This window comes from Gavialis gangeticus, unplaced genomic scaffold (assembly GCF_001723915.1).
Source record: "Gavialis gangeticus isolate Ggan-Ray unplaced genomic scaffold, GavGan_comp1, whole genome shotgun sequence".
Classification (NCBI taxonomy): Eukaryota; Metazoa; Chordata; order Crocodylia; family Gavialidae; genus Gavialis; species Gavialis gangeticus.
In genome coordinates this window covers 73,274,423-73,286,370 of record NW_017728993.1, presented here as the reverse complement: position 1 = coordinate 73,286,370, position 11,948 = coordinate 73,274,423, and the positions used below count along the sequence as shown (strand labels likewise).

General features: G+C 35.5%; 2 protein-coding genes across 2 annotated transcripts in view; one reads left to right on the top strand and one right to left on the bottom strand.

Annotated features, from left to right (window-relative positions):
* The window catches only part of B3GALT2 (beta-1,3-galactosyltransferase 2), a 9,933-nt gene extending 2,781 nt beyond the window's left edge, over positions 1-7,152 (top strand). Inside the window, exon 2 of the mRNA XM_019502025.1 lies at positions 2,878-7,152. Coding sequence (XP_019357570.1) covers positions 3,008-4,276 — 1,269 coding nt within the window. The 5' untranslated portion in view covers positions 2,878-3,007 and the 3' untranslated portion in view covers positions 4,277-7,152. The remainder of the gene's footprint in view (positions 1-2,877) is intronic.
* CDC73 (cell division cycle 73) overlaps positions 1-11,948 on the bottom strand; it is a 206,751-nt gene that overhangs the window by 97,848 nt on the left and 96,955 nt on the right. The gene's annotated exons all lie outside the window — the stretch shown is intronic.

Here is an 11,948-nt window from a genome sequence, read left to right as displayed (position 1 = left end):
CCCCCCCCCCCCAATTAAAATCAACAGTTGTTATGAAAAAGTTGCACTGGGGGGCAGGGGGAGGGGAGACAAAAAAACCCAAACCTCACACATTTAAAAGTAGAGTCACTTTCTATTTACAATACGGTGTGTCCAAAGACAGACTCACGTGCCTAAGAAATTTAAACTTATTACATGAACATTTAATTGCTGAAGTCTTTCAGATTCTATAAAAACTCACTTCATGCACTGTTTTGGGAATTTAAGGGCAAAATTCCTCTGTGGTTCTTTTTAATATTTGTTTTTTAAAATGAACAAAACTCATTACTTCAGGGGTATTTATCATCCTTTTCTATTTTCTTTTTTTAAAATTGCAGCGGATCCCTATTTTATGAAATATGACTTTTTACCACACTTTCTCAAAAGTTATACTTGGCAAATGTTTTGTGATTTTAAAATGCATTATATTGTAACACTGAAATTAGCCACCAAAACTGACTTTTATTGTATTATAAAACACCTCTAAGAAAATGCAACAACCTGAAACCAAGCTTTTAGAATCTGTTTCTACTCGGATATATATGCTCATTCATTCCACAGAGTTCAGATGGATACTTACACTTGCAGGGTGTCTATTATAGTTGCTTGTGTGTAAAATTTAACTCAAACTATTGATTTTCTCACTCCAAGACTGCCTGCATATTGCAGAGAAGCCAAAAAGCTTTTGGATTTGCAGATCAGCACCAAAGTACAAACTTCAGGACTTATTTCCTTTCCATACACGTATATAATAGCAACACTGGCACCACACAATGCAAATTAGTACTCAAATTAGATACGTTAGAACTTACAGTTTTAACATATGAATTACAGGTCTGTATGATATTCATTATAAAATATTGTTTTATAGAACTCTATGAACTAGAAATAATAGCTCACTGTCAGGTAAACAGTAGCCACTAAATTTAATAATTCTGATCTAATTAAAGGTAGTGAGTTTAAGTTCAGCATTTCTGTTTTTTTTTTTTAATATGTTAGTACATGAGTGTATTACTGAGTAAATATATATTTATTCCACGAACAGATTTATGGAACTGCATGGCCTTTTCAGATACATACGCATTGTTACAAAAGTCATGGTTAAAATCCACGCTTACTTGCTCCTCCTAGTGGAGGTTAGCTAGATGAACCAGTTTTGATTCAGTATTGCATTCCCAGGTATCTGAATGAGCTTTCTTCTATAAATATATATTCATTATTTCAACTTGAATTTAAAGCTGATTTACACTAACTTGTGGGTATACAAATGTACAAAGAGCTGTTTTTTTGGGGGGTTTTTTTAACAGTCTTATTACTTCAAAAGTAGTGGGCACAAATATGCATAAAACATACATATGTGCATGATAAAAGTTCAAAAGTCTTTAAATTGTATGATACATACAGATTAGTAATTCACTATCAGTGTGCCAAGTTACATTTTCGCAGTTCAGAACTTGTAATTACCCTTCCACTATGTCACTACCTTTATTTTTTAAAATGAAGAATTAATCCAAATTTTGTTTTGAAAAGAAAATAACAAAGCAATTAAATAAATTACAAATTTACATTAAAAAAAGCACTTTCCATGGGAGTCCTGCAAATTGGCTTTTTCCCTGTGTAAAACCCTAGGGTCTAGAAATAAATTAGAGCAAATTGAAAATCACAAACGAATTTGTACTGTGCAATGAAAGGCTCATTTATGAGATGTGATCAGCTTTTAATATGCAGCATCATGAAGATGCCATATTGACTCTGCTCCTGAATTTAAAAAAAAAAATTTAGGGGGAAGTCATGTAGCATAAAGCTTGTTTAACCAGTTTGGTAAAATTTGTATAGTTCCAGCTGCCACTATAACACTGCCTAAAATCAGTATGTTATAACCACAACATTCACAAGCTAGTTAGTTTAGAAACTACGAACGCTTTAAAAAATACTTACTCCAGAGTTTACTATAAAAATTATTTCCAGATTTCTGTGTAATGTTTTCCTTCATATTTACATGCACACAACTGAAATTTCTCTCTCAAAAGAAAATTACAGGCTTGATTTTGGTATTAACCACTTAATGCCTAAATAAGGAAAAAGAGAGGGTTCTGTTTAATGTGCTTCCTCATTGTTGAAGGAAAGGTTAAAGGTGAGCAAAAGGTGACTGAAAATGAAATCATTTGTTACCAGCCAAGGAATCTATAGTGAGGTTACTGGACCCTGAAAATTAATTTTGACAGGTGCATCTTCTCATTGACTTTCTGAACACAGTAGGGGCCAACGGAAACATGCCAAGCAGTGTACTGTGACTAACAGAACTCAGCTATAATCAACCTTGTGCCGTCTGTCCCACTACCGATACATGACAATTTTACAAAAAGGGCCTCTGACTGTGAGCAGTACTACTCGCTGCATATCAAATCAATTTTAATTAATGCCAATAAACCTTCCATCTGGTATCAAGGCCTTTTCACTTGGCCTCTCAAAAATTGTTGAACAGTTTTACATTCACTATGCATAAAACTGATTTAAGTAAACTCCACATTTTTTGATCCAAGATGAGCACGTCAGCCTCTGCTGCCCAGTGGGAAGAAAAGACAAATCATTAACATCAAGAATGTACTACTCGTATCATTTATAATTAAAAAGTAGTGAATGTTTGAAGCAGCTAATTCATCAAGTAAATTTTAACCTGAAGTTTTGCTTCTAATGGAAGATTTAATGTTCTGTTCAGATTATAATTATACCATAGATAATTGTTTATAAATTTGGATACAAACATATTATTTTATTTATAATTGTAACTTTTGATATTAAAACTATACAGACTTAAAGTGATTTATAAAAAAATGTTTGTTTTTTTCATCCTTCCAGAGTGAGCCATTTGTAAAAAATTAGTCTAAGCGAATAGCAGAAGATGAATACCAAAGAATAGCAGTGGATTGAAACAGCAAAACATTTTCTTCAACCATTATCTCATATCCTATTACTGGATACTTACAACATGCTTCAGTGGAGAAGACGACATTGCTGCTTTGCAAAAATGACCTGGAATACCAAAAGGTCCCTGTTTCGAACCCACCTTATTGGTCTGCTCTCTCTTGTATTTCTTTTTGCTATGTTTCTGTTTTTTAATCATCATGACTGGCTTCCAGGTAGGGCTGGATTCAAGGAAAACCCTGTGGCTTATACCATACGAGGATTTAGGTCTACAAAAAGTGAAATGAACCACAGCTCTCTAAGGAACATTTGGAAGGATGCAGTTCCTCAGACTTTTAGGCCTCAAACAGTCACTAATTCCAACAACACGGATCTGTCACCACAAGGAGTAACTGGCTTAGAGAACACACTCAGTGCCAATGGAAGCATTTACAATGAGAAAGGTACTGGGCACCCAACTTCATATCATTTTCGGTATATCATAAATGAACCTGAAAAATGCCAGGAGAAAAGTCCTTTTCTAATACTCCTCATAGCAGCAGAGCCAGGACAAGTGGAAGCTAGACAAGCTATTCGGCACACCTGGGGTAACGAAAGCCTGGCACCAGGTATCCAAATTGTTCGCATTTTTCTTCTGGGTCTAAGTATTAAGCTAAATGGATACCTCCAACGTGCCATCCTAGAGGAAAGCAGACAATACCATGATATTATTCAACAAGAATATTTAGACACTTATTATAATTTAACCATTAAAACTCTTATGGGAATGAACTGGGTTGCTACCTACTGCGCAAATGTTCCCTACGTTATGAAAACTGACAGTGACATGTTTGTCAACACTGAATATTTAATACATAAGCTTCTGAAGCCAGAACTGCCTCCAAGGCACAAATATTTTACTGGTTATCTAATGAGAGGGTACGCACCTAACAGGAACAAAGATAGCAAGTGGTATATGCCACCTGATCTATATCCAAGTGAGCGTTACCCAGTATTCTGCTCTGGAACTGGTTATGTTTTTTCTGGAGATTTGGCAGAAAAGATATTTAAGGTCTCCTTAAGCATCAGACGTTTGCATCTGGAGGATGTATATGTTGGGATCTGTCTTGCCAAGCTGCGAATTGACCCTATGCCCCCACCAAATGAGTTTGTCTTCAATCACTGGCGAGTTTCTTACTCCAGCTGTAAATATAGCCACCTAATTACCTCCCATCAGTTCCAGCCTAGTGAACTGATCAAATACTGGAACCACTTACAACAAAATAAGCACAATGCCTGTGCCAATGCAGCAAAAGAAAAAGCTGGCAGGTATCGTCATCGTAAACTGCACTAAAAAGGACAATACTTCTTCTATAAAAAAAGTATTCCATGTGCAATTTGTAAATATTGCTGACAGCATGAACAGTAAAAATGGATGATCTTAAATGGGACAGTATTTAGTTAAGCCCCATCACATAATGGGGTTTTGAAAATTATTTTTTTAATTTAAAAAAAAAAATATTCTTGAAAACAGTACTATTACAACACCAGAACCAAAAGGTTTTCCAAACTAATTTGAAAAAGATGGTATACAAGGGTTTTTGTGTTAATGTGCAATAATAAGCATGCACACTTTGGTGGTACAATTGCTATTTTATGTGCCAATAAAATATAATTGAGCATATTTCCCACATTAACTTTTTCTTTAAAGAAACATCTTCATTCTTATAGTCCAAGTCTTTCCTTTCATTAATGATTTTCTTTTATCTAGAACTGCTGTAAATAAACCCACTAATGACAAGCTAAGGAATTTTTTTTAAATGTGCACAAAAAGGAAAGATTCTTTTCAATTTAGAACCATATTAAAATATGGTTTCATACACTAGGAGTTTATTAATGTAACATTACAATTTTATGACATCAATTAATTTTAAGGAACCAACCATGTACTTTATTATGGCCAGATTTCTACTTTGCAAAATATGATTTTTGGTCTTAAAAAACCCTCACAGTTTAGAAAGATACTACTGTGTATCAGAGCTTGCAATGTACAATGAGTTAAGGTCATATTTAAAAGTGAGCCATCACTGAAGTTTACTTCAAACTTTAAGTTACAGTCTAAGGATGGTACCAACAATTGGTGCATACGAAAAGAAATCTGTTGATGCACTCCTTGCTTGAACAGTGACACCTTCTACACAGTTAAAAGTACTATATCAAAACAAGCTTTCCAAACCTTTGGATAGGTCTCACTTGTAAAAGAAAAGCCAAAAGTGTATCAATATTGTGCAAAAAGAATAGGACTAACTGAATGATTGCGGTTACATTAAGGCAAAATAAACCTAAAAGCCTATTTTAAACATACCCCAAGTGATAATTTGACATTTCTGAACAACAAAATGTTTGGAAATACAAAATTGGTTGCCCAGTTTTATGAAAAAACACTATTTTGTACCAGTGAAAACAAAAAGGTAACAAAAGTAATTTCAATGTATTTACAGATTATACTTCTCCTAATGTACAGTATATGAAAAGTGTTTTCTAACAAAGTTGCATCATCCAAGTCACTGTTTGTTATTGTAGGATTTCTCCACCTCTTTAGTTTTGGTAGAAACCCATTTTGGGTCCTCAATTAGTACCATTACAGGGTAAATATTTGAGCTTCTATTTAATATTTAATTAAAATTATTTTAAGTAGATATTTTATTTTTATTTTAGTTAAAATAGATACTATTTATGCTCACTATCTGAAAGCCACTCAAACCTGTTTTTACGAATGGTAAAAATTATTTAATGTTGAAACTGCTCAAAACATATTGGCTTGCCCTACTTTTTGTATTTTCTGATTGTCAAATTAGGTGCACCATATACAGTGTTTTTTGGGTCAATTTCTCCATTACAAGTCTATGCTAATAACATTTAATCTTAGCAGCCTTTGATATGGTTGACCACAGAGCAATTTTATATCCAGGAACCACTAGGTATGAATGGATTGTTTGGGTTTACTTAAAACTCTCAGGGAACATTATGAGCTCTTGTGGAAGAGGAGCAATTTGCCTATTATTTACCTTTCAGGTGTTCCTCTTATGTTCCACCTTATCATTCTTGTGTATTAACCTAGATACTTATATGGTGCAACAGCCACAGTATTTGCTCACTTTCACAATACTGAAAGAGAGAGAGAAAGAGAGAGAGAACCACAATCTCTTATTTCCAGATGTCTGGGGGAAAAAATACTCGACTGGTTTATGTTTACTTGTGAAGTAGAATGAGTATATTGTGTGAATAGCCTAATTAAGAAAAGGCTAAGGTAAGGAAATAAATTTTACATTATGTTCTAGTGATATCCATTGCCCTTCATATGATACATTCTCAAGTGTTAAAGATGTTAGCTCTCTTTTACCAGTGCACTGATAAATACCTATTTCTGGTTTTCTTAAAATTCAGACCTAACAGTTTCTTGTTAGGACAGAGATATCCTGGATGAAAGCTACCTGGTTTAAGATTAACGTACCAAGATGGATATAATGCTGCTGGCTATTGGGAAGACATCTGGAGAGACTGCAGGGAGCCAACTGTTCTACATCATTAGAGGGATATGTTCCAACTTGGTTGAGAGTGATATGTAATCATTGTTTCATAATTCATTCAGTACTGTTCCTTGATCTTTAGCTAGAGGCCTTTTCCCTATAAGCAGCTGACCAAGAGGATATTCATCTTCCTTTCAAAGGAGAGCATCAACACTTATACCCATTCTCAGCAATTCCAGGCTGGGCCAGTATAATATACTAATTTGGATTGCCCAAAAAATTCAGCTAATGCAGAACGCTCTTCTTTTTGTGTTAGTCAAGGCAGACAGTGACGACATCTCACTACTGAAATTCTACTGGCTACTGGGCACAATCCAAGGGGTTAACAGCTAAACCTTAAGTGGCTTGGCACTTGAACTCTAAGGTTTGGCAGAAAGGCACCCCCTAGAGGACTCATATTTGGAACATGGCTCCTGCTTTCAGCCTGGCAGAGTTTAAGACAGGTTACAATACCTATCAGTCTAGTCTAACAAAATCTTTGCCAGTTAAAATGCCAACAATTTGGTGCACTGTGTAAGAGCTGCTTAATTTTGTAAGCCATACTGAATGACCATCATAATTTTTAAAGATTTGTATTAGTGCCTGCTTCTAGCTTGAAGGCACATTATAAATACAAATAAATATTTGAATTATTGGCAAGCTAGTTGCAGTCTACTGAAGTCTTTTGTCTAGGTGGAAGGAATAAAGCAGGAAACAGTATACTAAAAACTATTACAGGTTAAAATAATAAAAATTACCTCTCTCCTGAATATAAATAAAAAGCTCCCCTTCTATCTTATGTTACTATCCACCGTAAATATTGTCTCCTAATCCTAGTAAAAATGAACCTGAAAAATGTTAATTTTCAGGCATTTATAATAGTACAGTACTAATTATTTATGGCACAACAGTAAGTGTTGCAGGAGCATGTTTTGGAAGGGGGAAAATATGTTTTGCTTTTCAAAAGATGCTTATTAGATTAAAAGGATTCAACTCTTATATCAGCTTTCTAAAAGAGGCAAGACAGAAAATAACTTTTTTCAGGAATTGAAGTTTGAATACTTATGGCAAGGTTTTATTACTGGAGGAACATTGCCCACGTGCAATCTAGACATGATAAAGTTTGCATTTAATGCAAAATATTATTTCAATTGTAAGCGAAATTACTTATTGATAAGTGTTTTTTAAAGTTTGGAAAAAAGTGGCAAAGTTCATATAGATGAACTTAAAACTATGAGACAAAAGGAACTGCATTAGGAAACTCCAGGAATGAAGCAGGCAGTCCTAAATAGCAAGCAAGGATAATCAGAGAAGAAATTTTGCTTTTTTTGTCTAATGGTTGAAACTTCCAATAAAAGCAAATAAAAGAACACATATTAAGCTGTGTAAAGAAAATTATTAAAAATGACATCTATGGACAACAGAATTTCCCCCTGGACATCTTCTATTAAATCTGTGAATTGTTCCCTTCCAGCTCACACATCAATATATCTGTTTATGGGAAAACAGTCTTACAGTTACAGCATGGGTTAGGGAGCCAGGGGACTTTGATGCTGCTTCCATAGATGTCCTGCGCAATCTTGGACAAGCCTCAGAGTTGCTCTGTGTTAGTTTCCATTTACATAGTAAGGATAAAAATACTTTCCAGTCTTGATGGAAGTTGAGAAGAGAAATTCAATTTTGTTTTAGATGCTTTGAGATCCTTAAATATAAAAAAGTTCTATACAATAGCAAGGAATTCTTAACTAGGTTCAAAGTATTAATTACATTCCATGGTGGTGGTGTATGTACAAAGAGAACAGACAGCCCGACTTTCAGCACTAAGAGTAAACTTGCTGGGTTAAGAACTAAAAAAATAACCTTCCCCCCCACCCCTTTCTTCAAAATGTATTAAGTATAAATGAGGAATTGAACAATGGTATATTTTACAAGTCAGTTATGTTTCAAAGTATATACTCATACCAAGCCAGCCAGTATATTGTGTGATCTTAACTATTTCAGGCACTTATGCCAAAAAATTGTAGCAAAAAAGTTACTATTTTAAATAGCAATCACCTCAAATTACCCCATCCTGAAGTACACTAAACCACTTGCTTCAGCATGAAACTATCACACAAACCAGAAATGGAATTAAGATTTATGGCTATAGTTAAGCATTGGCTATGCAAACATCATCAGGCCGGGGGAAGAGAAGGCAATATAAACGAGTTTCGTTCTTGTTATTGATAAATATTTGTTTTTAGAAGAATCCATAACCTTCAAAAAGGAGTTTGATAACCAGTACTTTTGCCAAACTCTGAACATACCGATTTTCTTAGTCTACATCACGGGTGTCAAACATATGGTCTGGGCCCATAGAAGTCCAGTCAGCTCTTGGAAATAGGGACTGGCATGTCCTATTAAAGAATTCAGAGTCCCTGGACCCCATTAGGCATGGCCACTAGTGGCAGGCCTCTGGACCTGTCACCACCTACCCACAGACCCACTGCAACTGGCCCTTGCCCAGGAGGAGCTCCCACTGTCTGGATCTGAGCCAAGGTGGGTTTGACATCCTTGATCTACATTGTCTCTGCTATATTTTATATACAAATTAATTTATGCTTTTAAAAGAACATCACAGAATATGAACCCTGAGACATCACAGTAACTTATTTTAATGACTATATACAGGTGTTCATCCTTGCAAATTATGGTTTGGACAGCGAAAAAGTTTATGACTAGACAGTATGTACTATTGCCCTGGATGAGTCTAGAGCAGTGGTTCTCAACCTTTTTTGGACCTGAGGAATATATACATGGCTTGGGAATTGAATGGAACCCGATTTCAAAAGCTAAATTTGTATATTACAGCGCTCACTTCCTTGTAGAGGGGCCAGGCAATGGCAGGGTGGGAGACTGGCTAGGAAGGGACAAGCCTGAGCGTATCTGCTCATCTCCCCACACCTCGTATCGCACGTCAAACTATCTCACAGCACTCGGGCTGAGAATCAACTGCTCTAGAGACTCAGGTGTACAAGGTATATTTTGAAAACAGCATTTGCTGTACTATTTCAGGTCTTTGGTTCATGTAGTTCAGCATCCTGTCTCAACTCTTCATCAATACTAAGTAACTCATCAGACAAAAAGTTATTCACAAAGTTAGCTGTGCAGTACTGTTCAATAATAAAGTAAGTCAGGGAAAAAAGAATGCCTTCATTATTCTTCACTTTTGATTCTGAAGTCAAGTCAAAAAGCGTGACAAATAAAAGCTAGGAACTTGGCTCAGGTCAGTTAAAAGAGTATCTAGATGTCAGGTTATAGAAAGATGAAACTGCCAGGCACCATAAATAAGACACCAGGTTCAAAATAAGTTAAAAACATCTGGACAAGTCCAATGTTAAAGGAAAAGTACGAGACCAAACTAGGAAAAAATATTATATTTACAGAGGCCCACATAATTCCCTAGTCTGAAAAAATTAGTAAAAAGGTAGAAATGAACGTCCCCTTTTCTACGTTGAAAACTAATTTTGCAATTGCAATGATTGCAAGACATGCTTTAACTATAGCATGAACACAAGTAATACTAGAGAAAGAGCCTTGAAAGCATTAATAGTAGGTCAATAGCTCCACAGACAAATCTTTTACAGAGAAGACTGTCAATGAATATGCAAAACAAAAGGAAAAAATAGACCTTGTATTTAAGTGTTAAATACCATTTCATTTACAAGGAACGTGTTAATGACTGTCCTCATTCATCACTGCACATCTCAAAAAAAGAGAACTAACCTAGAGATAGTACGGTACCTTCCCTTTACAGTTAAGTTACTATAAAATGGTTCAGCTGAACAGGGATATAGATGAAAACTACCATGTTTCCTTCCTGGTATTACCATGGCAACAGTTACAAGAGCTCTCCTAAGTATTTAAATCTGACACTAACTGAATGATGGTAATGATGTATTTTCCTTTATGAGCTAACTGCTGCATAACTCTGATCACAGTACATTAACCATTTCCTCCAAACTCTTAATGATCTTGCTTATGGGTCAACGTATTATAAACATCTGTGGTTATTCTTTTATGTGGTCTCAAATTTTTCATCCAGAACACTTGAGTGTAGCTGGTGTAAAAAGTAGTGGAGAGTCAGGAAAGCTAAAGTCTTTCAAATTTCTCTCTCAAAAAGGTATGCTTCAAGAAAAGGAAGCTGTATGTTGAAACAGCAACTGTAGACGCTTCCTCAGCCTGATGAAAGGTATTTATACCCGAAAACTTGCAAAGAAGAATGTTACCAACTATATGAGTTGATCTAATAAAAGATATCAGATTCACCCAAAGAACCTTGTCTGCCTATGTCCTTAGACCAACACTGTTGGACCCCTGAAACAGCAACCAAAATGTCTCTGTATACCTTCCAAAAATTCCTGGTTAGACAGAGCAGAAGAAACCTGTGTTTTCCACTAACTGTATATCTATATCTTCTTCCATTTTCATCAAGAAAGCATCATAGGCTGATCTGCCTCATTGTAGCCATCCAAGTGTGTTCAAGTATTGATGTGGGCATGTGAAAACAATTGTATAAACTAGTGGGGACTAACCTTTTAGGCAGGCATGCCACAAATTAGCCCTGCACCTTCCAAATGCCACCCCGATCCCTTTCTCCTACCTGATCTATTGCTCTGCTTCCCGTTCCCAGTCCTAGTTTCCCCACTTTATCTGCAAGTCTGGTTTCTGCTCCCTGCCCTATCCTCTCTTCAATCTGCCTAAGGGCCACACACAAGTTGCTCATGCCACTTGTGGCACCATGCTGTAGGTTGGCTACCCCTGGTACAAACAAACCAACCAACCAACCAATCTTTTCAGCTTCCCCCACCAAAAAATGGGTTTTCAAAATATTTATTAATTGTTGCACTAATTCAGCTTCTATTTTTACTTTAGTAAGGAAGTTAACTGCTAAAAGATCCACAAAGGGCCAACAGTCAATAAAATACTATAATTGAAAAAAATAATAGGCTCTCTCAATAACTAATTCTTAGCAATCAAGGAAATAGCTTAACACAGTATGCGACAGTAAAAAATTAGAAGATTTCAAGAAGATACATTTAATTTGTACAATAAAGTGATCTCAAAGAGGTAAGATCTGCTTCGCCGTCCTCTCAACACCCCCTTCCATTAACACTTATCAAAATGTTATACAGTTAAAAATAAGCAAAATGCCATGCTTGATAAAGACTAAATCCCCCAGGGGTTTTTTGAGAAAATGCCAAATGTTTCATGTGGTTCAGGTTTTAAACAACAAAAGCCGATCATAAAAAAGGATTTGCAAATAAAATATGAGATTCCCTGTCCACAAAAAACATATCATACTGTCTTGATTCAATCAGCCAATTAAACACTGCCTCTAGGCTGCATTTAATGAAAACTAAATTGTAAAAAAAAAACAACAACAACAAAAAACACTTTTTTTTTTTTTTTTTGGAA